This window comes from Henckelia pumila, chromosome 4, assembly GCF_033568475.1.
Source record: "Henckelia pumila isolate YLH828 chromosome 4, ASM3356847v2, whole genome shotgun sequence".
Taxonomy (NCBI): domain Eukaryota; kingdom Viridiplantae; phylum Streptophyta; class Magnoliopsida; order Lamiales; family Gesneriaceae; genus Henckelia; species Henckelia pumila.
This window is the reverse complement of record NC_133123.1, coordinates 22,883,630-22,893,459: the sequence shown is the minus strand read 5'-3', so window position 1 is coordinate 22,893,459 and position 9,830 is coordinate 22,883,630. Positions and strand designations below refer to the sequence as shown.

The following is a 9,830-nucleotide window of genomic DNA, read 5'->3' as shown; positions in this document are numbered from 1 at the left end:
AATTTCTATTGTTTTCGCTAAATTTTAAAAAAAAAAATTTTGAATAAGCTAAATTTTAAATTTATTTAATTCTGGTTACCTTTTTTTTTTTAGAGAAATTTAATTCTGGTTACTAGCAATATCTAAAACAGACTTTTTCTAATATCTCAGGCCCAATTAAGGTACTTGTACCCTAAAAAAAATTTTAAAGTACTTGTCAATATTTCAGGCCCAACAGAAATAAAGTTACTTGTATCCTAAAATTAATTAATTAAAGTACGTTAATAAAGTTAAGAACAGCTCAATTGAACAAATTAGCTAGTATAGACAAATAAAATATTATACAGTATACTTGATATAACGACTAGAACTATTGTTTTCTCGAAAATTGTATGGGATTGAGCCCAACTTGTTTTAAATTTTAAAAGGTTGGGTATTGTCAATGCAATGGGCTTTCCACGCATTATTTAATAGCCAAGCTAAAGCTCGTGGGCTATTTTATTTAGTGGGCCACGGGATAGTAAACATATTGTCTTGTAGCCAATCTTTTTTTATACACTAATGTCAATATGATCACCATTAAACCATAAGGCTGCGTTTACTTGCCTTGATAAATGAATGATAACATAGATAATACCAACTAATCCTATGTTTACTTGCAAAATTGAAAAATGGTATAAATCTTTAGGCCCGTTAATGATAGGATTGAGAGATTATTTTTAGTCCTAAATTTTTAATGGGATTATAAATATTATGGAGTGAGAGAATGAAAAAAATCAATTATGTCCTTCCTTTTTATCTTCCACCTTCTTTCCTTCTTTGCCGAACATATGATTATTATGATAGCTAAAGGGTGAAATCGTAATTTGTTCTTAATTATCATTTCAATCCCAAAATTAATCCATCCAACTAAACATATTATTATTTATCCATAATCACTCTCTATCATATCAAATTATATTAATAATCATACTTTAATCTATCATTGTTCAATCTCATCATTCAAAGTAAACGTAGCCTAAGACAATGGCCCACTACCTTACAAGAAAACACAACGACAGCTGCACAAATAATTTAAAAAAAAAAACATCAAACATAAACAAGCAAACCTAATCCACTTATCCACGTCAATCAAACATAAATAATCATCAATGATAAAAAGCCAAGCTCAACCTGTAAACATCATAATGTAATTAACATCGCATAAATTATTGTATGTCTAATGCAATTTCTCAGTACTTATGTGATATCTCTGTCCCGCGGAAAAAATAAAAGATTAAAAAATGAATTTATAATAGGATATAATGGACTTTTATAACAACTTAAGTTAATTATTTTCATAAAATGAAGACGAATACGAAATGATTACTATAGAGGATCACTGTGCAATCGCGCTTTCGGCCAGAGACGTGACAACTTATATTACATAGGGCATGTACAAGGGGCGAGGAAGCCCAGCGATGAAGTGGGCTTCCTCGCCCCACTTCATCTTCTCGCCCCTCCAAGGGGAGAGAATCTCGCACGCGGATGTTATTCGCATGCGAGGAAGATAGGGGCCCCGCGCAGAGACCCTTCGCGCGGTTATGCCCCATCTTTTTTTTTTAATTTGTTTTTTTAATTTATTCAAACGGCTTTCTTCTTTTTTTCTTTTTTTTTCCTTTTTATTTCTTTTTTTTTAAATTGCATGGTGAGATTAATCTGGCCGTTGGAGATCCAACGGTCCAGATTAATCTGACCTTTTAAATCATTAAAAATTAAAAAATTAATAATTAAAAAATTATTTAATTTTTTTAAAAAAATAAAAAATTCAAAAAAACCTCCAACGTCTAGTAACAGCTATATTTTTCAATCTTCTATATATATTCTTCATTACTCCTTGATAAATCATCAACTTCTACTACACTTTTATTCTACAAAAAAAAAATCTTCTTCTTTGATTTCATTCAATCCAAATCCGAAAATGAATCCATGGAACAATGATGATCTTAATTCTCCTCCACCAAACTTTTCGCAATTCAATACCCAGTGGATTGGTCTTTCTCAATCGCAATACTCCGACGAGCAAATGTTGAGTCACATGTTCAATCAAACTCAATTTTTCCAAAATCCAAACGAAGTCTCTCCTCCTATTTTCGAAACTACATCCTCAAAATCAAAAAGAAAAGGAAAACAAGTTGCTGCTGCAAGTGGGGGTGACGCCATCACGAGGAAAAAATGGTTGAAAGATGAAGATGAACGTCTTGCAAAGGCATGGTGCAACGCGTCTACCAATCCGACACTTGGAAATGACCAAAGCAATGCTAGTTTTTGGGGAATGGTTGAAAAAGAATATAATCAAGAGTTGCCAATATGATGAAAAGTTCGTTCTAGGGACAACATGCGCCAACATTTTCAAGATCTTGCAAAACGAGTTTTCGCTTTTCAAAACAAAATGAGCGAAATAGAAGCCCTCAACCAAAATGGATCGTCATTCGAAATGAAGGTATTTTTAAAATTTTATCACAATGTGTTATTCTACTTTGATAGTAAAAAAATTGCTAAATTATTATTTTTAATTAGTATGCTCAAGCTCAAACAATGTTTGAGAGAGATTGTGGAACCGCATGGTCCGACGAAAAAACTTGTTTAGTCCTTAAGGATCAACCGAAATGGAGGATATAGTCGTTAGCAAAATACGAAGGCGATGCGACAAATGCGGCCAAAAAGCTGAAAAATATTGATGGTGAATCATCTCCATCTCCTTTCTCCACTCCCATTGATACGCCTACAGCCGATGAAGGAAATGACGTGCAAGAAGTGGAGAAAACCATTAGACCAATGGGAAGAAAGACCTTCAAAGCGAACATGAAAGGATCCGGCTCAAAAAATTTCATGACAGATTTGTATGCAAAAATGCGTGAGGAGCAAACAAGATTTTATGAAATCGAGGATACGAAAATTTCTATGGCAAGAGAGCATTATGCAAAAATTGAGGAACGGATGTCCAAAAAGCACGAAATAGAGTTGAGGAAGCAAGAAATGAAGGAAAGGAAACAAGCGATGAAAGAGATGGAGGCTGGGAGAGAGCAAGAAAATCGAATCATGGAAAAATATATTAATGATCCAAACATGAATGATGTGCAACGTAAATATTTTACGAAGATGCAACAAGCAATTCTTCGTAAAAGATTTGGGCAGTAATTTATTTTGTTGTTGGTATTGCTTTAATTATTTGTACTTTTTAAAATTTCTTAATTTCGTGTATTTTGAATTTTTTGTAATATTTAAATTTTAATTTCTTTTAATTTATGCAAATTTATTTTGTGTTTAAATAAAAATATATATTTAATGAAATAAAAAATTAATATTTCAACATCATCTCTACAACATCATCTCACCCTCGCAGAACCAAGCAATGAAGTTATCATCGCTGAACTTCCTCACACCAACTCCATCTCACCCTTGAATATGCTCTTACATATTCATCATGTCTTTTGATCACCTCGGTATGCATGCAAAACGGTAGAGCGTAATAGAAAACTAAAACAAGAGATTCATTCACTAGTCAGTGTAAACTTTACAAGAACCAATTCACATTTGAAAGGAGATGCTATGATGCACCGGGTGATCTTGGGCCCGGGTGCCCAATCAAGGGTAGATGCTGCACTGGATGAAGATCACCCGGTGTAGTATAGCCCGAGCCACATTTTAAAGTCTAAAACATGTCAGTAGAATCTTTCTTTCACCATCCAGCATCATTTAGCGTCTACATCCATCTCCCACACTACTATTATGCACTGAAGTAGACAAATCCTAAAACCACTTGATCAAGATTTTCCCGCAAAAATATGCGGAAAGGAAACTGATCATAATGTGCTATCAAGTCCAGACATGCAGAAAACACGAGCCTAAAGCTACTCTTTGGGCGAACATTTAAAAAAAAGTTATTATGTACTTTTGTTTACAAAATTTTAACGTTTACAAATTGAGTCGGATTGGATCGAAAATCCCTTTTAGAATTCTATAGAAAGAAAGATCATTGTTATTTGCGTTTTATTTTTCCCAATTATGCAACCAAACACACGAGCCTTTTATTATACGATGCAGAGCATGAGACATACAGATACAGAGTCTTCTTTTTCAAACTCGAAAACGAGCATATACACACAGCTACGTACAAAACATAACTCCGCTCCGGAGACGAAGCCTCTAAGACTGAGCTCACAGGTCGTGAGGAGGAGGGCTCCGGGGTCCGATCGCGCTAGCCCTCTCGTATGCGAAGGATGCCGATTTGCGCCTGAACCGAAAGGCTTCTCTTCCTCCGCCGGAGAAAGGGGAAACCGGCGGAGTGGATCCCGCCGGAGAAGCTGGCGGCGAGTCTTTTTGCTGCGGCTTAACTATCATAATACTTCTGGTGACCCTCGTCGCATCCTCGGCCGCCTCTGATTTTCGATTTGGGCCTTCGGGTTCCTTGCCGGAGTTAGATCCGAGGCTGAAAGTAGAGTGTTTCCTGAGTTTCCCCAGGCCGTTTTCCGGCGGGGGGCCGGCGACTGTGTCGTCCCAGAGGTGGTCCAGTAAACCCATGGGCGTAGGTTAAGAGATCCCAGCGCAGAGTAGGAGGCAGGAGGAATGGTTTCAATCAATCATTTCGATGTTATCCCGTCATTGAATACTATCCCCTATTTCAACAATCCACCATAGATGAAAACAAAAATTAAATAAATAAATATATACATATATATATATCAAATTTCAAAATTAATTCTATATTTTTTTGACTTTTAAAACTTTAACAGTGTATTTGAACTCAAAAATTTATATGAGATTTGGTGGAATTTGGAATTGAATAACTTAAATACACACATATATTTTAATTGGGGATTCATTCTAAGATGTCGAATAGCAAAAGATAAAAAAAAAAAAGAAATAAAAAAAAAAACGTCGAATAGAAATTTTTTGTGACGCCCTATTTCAATTAAATTATTTAGAAATAAAAGATTCCTTGTAATTTAGGAATGAACAAGAAATTTAAGATCTAATTACCAGTGTGTTTGGTTACGAAAACCAACTAAATTTTTTTTTTAAAAAAAAGTGTTTTGAGTGTTATTATAGTAATTGGCAGTTTAGGTCATCTAATCGTCGCTTAGACTGTTTAAAATCCGCGTAGGCGACCTCCAAAGCGTCTAAACGGTGAGTGACCATCTGTCAACAAAAAATATATATAATGAAAATATCACATATAATTATATATATTTCTAAACCAAAAATAAATCAAAATAAATTTAAATATTAGTAAAATAATATTTTTTTTTAAAAAAAATCAGGTTAGTTGGCTTTGGCCTAGCCGTGAAAATGCATCTCGGGGGACAAACCCTGTTCTTGTTGGTATTTCTGGGATCCTCCATCCCCCCTTATCACAAGCACATTTCGTGGTTGTCATATTTGTATATTTTCCCGTTTTTACTCTACAAAAATTTCTTCGACCCATGTCATATTAAATCTTATCTTTAGTGGATTATTGCTGGTGCATGGTGTGTAAACGAATTAAATATGTTTGTGAGTTTTTCGACTCGACTCGATAAATATTTGATTCGTATTCGAACTAATCGAAATCGAGCCGAATTTTCGAAATTTTTTTCGAGACAGCTCGAGCCAAAATTATTTTGTTCGATGATTCGCGAATAGTTAATATTTAATTAATATAATATAATTATATAACAAATATATATACATTTCAAACTTTTGGAACATTTTGAGCTTTTCGAACCATAATATTCGAGCAATAGTTCATGAATATGTTCGAACTCGAATATACTTATAACGAGCCGAATTCGAGCCTTAAAATTTTAACATTATTCAGCTCAATTCGGTTGGTTTGCACCCCTAGTTGTGGTTAAAAAAATATATCGTAAATCGATATTTACAACAATTATATAATGAAATTTTGTTATCATATCATAAGATTTTGTATTAAATTTATCGCGATATTTTTTTATAAATATAATTTTGTATTGAAATTTTTGTGTTATAAGAATTGTTATACAAATATTGGTATGTCTGTAACATGATTATGGTTATTTACAACTTATTTGATACTCTTAAGTAAAATTAATTAGTTGTAATATTCATCATTCTTAGATGGTCTTAAAAACCATTTAACTTGACAACTGTAATTTTTAATCTAAGATTATTGAATATGAATATTTATTAGTTTCAGTGACGGTAATTAAAATGGACTAGAAAAGTTTAAAATTTTAGATCATTTTATTAAACTTTGTAGACAAATGGAATCGAGAATAATTTCAGTAATTAAAATATACTTGTGATTTACAATTGGCAAGCATGGATCTCAATTCCCACATATATACAAGTTTGCTAGCAAGAGATGTCTAAAATCTAATTAACTGAATCTTTCAGGACCAATAACCATTTTCATTAAAACTAAATTGCATGGTTGGCCCTTGTCGATGAAACTTATATACATCAACTCTCCACAAGGTTCTGCTAGAATATGCTTCTATCTATATTATTCTACCCAATATGTACTATGTATTTTTATCTATATTTGATGCGATTCCAAAAATTTGCTCCTAGCGTATTTGAATTCTTCACCTGTATTTGCCTGAAAGTCATTAAAACCGATTAGAGAACGCCAAGATTTCTTCCGGCGTGACCCCTCCAATGCCTAAGTCAGACAAAAAAATGGAAGAAAAGATAGAAAAAAACATGGGAAACATCATGGGGAAGAAAGTGCAGAAATTCCCTTCCCCCATTTCCTGTAATCAAGAAGAAAATAGTATATATAATAAAAATTTATTTGTCCTTCAGATAATTGATAACGTATGTTCATGTCAGCCTACTGATGTCCGTCCATAATTAAGAGGGCAAGGCCCATGATCTTATGGGATGTGGCCCATGATCCGATAATATTGACAAGTCAAAGTTCGAGTGTAGATAGTGAATATTTGCGAGACCTATATCCAATAATAATTACAAGACATCACTTACCACCAATAACATGCTTGTTATCATAAATTCCGATCTAAATTCATGCAAAAAATAAATATATCCCGAGATATCAGACGATATCTCGGGATATATCCCATGACATCAATATTATTATTCTACACAATATGTACAAGTGAAATTGTAGATAATTATATAAGTGTAGATCTTGAAGAATGTAGAAAGTTATGGATGTCACCAAGCATCTACAGGGTACCATATTTAAAAATTTGTGGAATGTACATGAACGTGTTGGTTTGCGACACAATGTTATTTTCAAAATGTTTAAAGTTAATCCGTGTTGAATGAATATGAAAAAAAGTATAAGATGATCCCGAGGGTTTTTAAAAATGGCCTCCAATAAAATAAATTTGGTCTAATTTTAAGTTAATTTATTAAACCATCATTTAATTATGTTATATACTTTAGACCATATTACATCAGCACACATATGTATTATAATGAGCTAATATATATGTATGGAGCTGCTACTACATATTCTTTTTTATATTTCACTTATATATATTAATTCTTTGCATTTGTTTTTATATTCAATTTGTTTTTTGTTTAATTTATAAATATAATAAAATCATAACATTTTATTGAATATTAACAGGGACTAGACTATATAAATGAATTATCAACGAGATTAATTTGTAACCAATATTCATAACTCGCCTCGTTGCACAATGGAATGAGCGAGGAGTAAATGCGCTAGATTCATTTCTTTGCCTCTAACAATCAAAATATCTACCACGATGAATAGTAATTAAGCATTGAACAAGAAGAGCGGTGATTGATTGGTCATACAGTGGCAAATTCATAATATGCAATATAATTTCACTAATTGTGTAAATTAACTGAAACCATGAAATCAAATTTTATTTGCGCACTTGGATTGATATATATAATCTTCAAAACGTGATTTATTTGTCTCAACTATAAATTTTTAATATCACTACTTTGGGGTGTTCGAGAAACCGAACCAAACAGCATAGTTTTGGATCGGCTAATTAATTTATTGTAGATTTTAGCCCAAATAAAAAAAAAACCATAAAAGTTTAGGTTTTTAAAAGTTGCAAATTTCTATAACTTGAACGAGCGAGTATTTTTAATTTATAATATTTTACTCAATCATTCTGTTTCATGACTAAATAAAATATCACTACAGTTTTATCCATTGTCAATTGATAATTTTTTTTTTTGAATTGAAATTTTCATGTATTAATTCACTATATGAAACTAAAAAATTATTGAATTGCATCATTATTCAAACCAGAACAAACCGAAATTTATTATTAGTTTGGTAATTAAAAAATTCATGCTGGCTTGAAATTTTATAAAAATGACAAAATGATAAAACTTAACCAAATCACGTGGTTGAACAACCTGCGTCACGGTGAGAAGAGAAGACAAGCACATGGTGTTTATGAGATTAGAGATTTGGTGTTATTTATTGAATCTGGGAAAAAGCCCAACAACGGCGTATCGCACACTGCAAATATTATTCTATTTCATTGTTATCGGCATCACACATATTGCAAGCTCATGATAAATTTATTTACAACGTGTTTTTATTTGCACGTCGTTAAAACTATTATTTACAGCGTGCAATTAATAATTGCATGCTGTTATTTTATAAATTATTAATGTATTAACATCACACACAAATGCGCGTGCTATTAATAACCTTATCAACTACGCATTTTTATTGTACGCTATTGATGTCGCGAACTTGGATCATCTACAGTGGGGTGTCAAACATAAAATGGTGCTGTGGATTGTGGATGAAACGACAACGTTTCTTGCCAATTTTTTCCTATTTGTTTGATTGTTTCTCTCTTTTGCAACGTTTCTTGCCAATTTTTTTTAATCTTTTTTTTTCGTTCTTTAAAACGTGTTCCTTTCTTATTTATTGTTCTTCGCTATTTTTTTTTATTACTTTTATTTCATTCTTATCTTTTTAAATATTTTTCTTTTCTCTTTTTCTTTTTTCTCAAACTTGTCATTTTTAAGGAGTTATTCCCCGATGAAAATAATACAATTGCATAGACATTAATCAAAGTGGTGAGACTATCAAATCTAGTTTTTACCATCATATTTAACCCAAAACTACCGGGAATCATCTAGAATATCAAATTTGTACTAGGTTTAAACTCAATATTTAAACTAGAATCCATCGATAAATAATATTTTTAAACTAATAATTGTAAACAACACATTCGTCTAAAGAAACCGTCACTAAATCTCAAATATCTTCAAAATTATTCATCTTACAAAGAAAACTCATCATCTTCTTAAATAATATTCAAATTAGTTTTTAGAGTATTCATTTTTTTTATTACAAATATTTTGTTTGAAGTTTGAAATTAAAAAAAATGACAATATAATGGTTATTTTGTTGTGCTCAATTATTAACTTAGTTTTGAATTTCGATTATTGTTTTAGTTTATTTTATTTTTGTATGATTTAAGCTATATTTTATATTTTAAATACACTATATTATTATTTTTAAAATCGGTTTGAATCTATTTTCTAATATTTTTCATTAAAAAAACCGTAAACCGAGCGAAACCGATTGTAAAACTAAATCTGTATGTGCGTGGAAAAAACGAACTTTGTAGTCAAGTTTAGGGCTGGCGAAAAATACTGAAATGTCGTCATACCGCCTTTATCGTACCGAAAAAAATCGTATATACCAAAAATTTCGGTATTTTCAGCATCGGTATAAGATTTTCAAATTTTTGGTATTTTGGTATACCGAAAAAAATCGGTATACACGGTATCGGTATGATACCGCGTATACCGATATTTTTTTAAAAAAACAGTTTAAAAAAAATCGGTATACACGATATCATACCGATACC

General features: G+C 31.8%; 1 protein-coding gene across 1 annotated transcript; it reads right to left on the bottom strand.

Annotated features, from left to right (window-relative positions):
- Positions 1-4,076: 4,076 nt before the first annotated feature.
- LOC140866367 (dormancy-associated protein homolog 3-like) lies at positions 4,077-4,641 on the bottom strand. The gene has a single exon (XM_073271343.1). It carries the CDS (start codon positions 4,540-4,542, stop codon positions 4,180-4,182), a length of 363 nt encoding a protein of 120 aa, XP_073127444.1. The 5' UTR covers positions 4,543-4,641; the 3' UTR covers positions 4,077-4,179.
- Between the last annotated feature and the right edge of the window lie 5,189 nt (positions 4,642-9,830).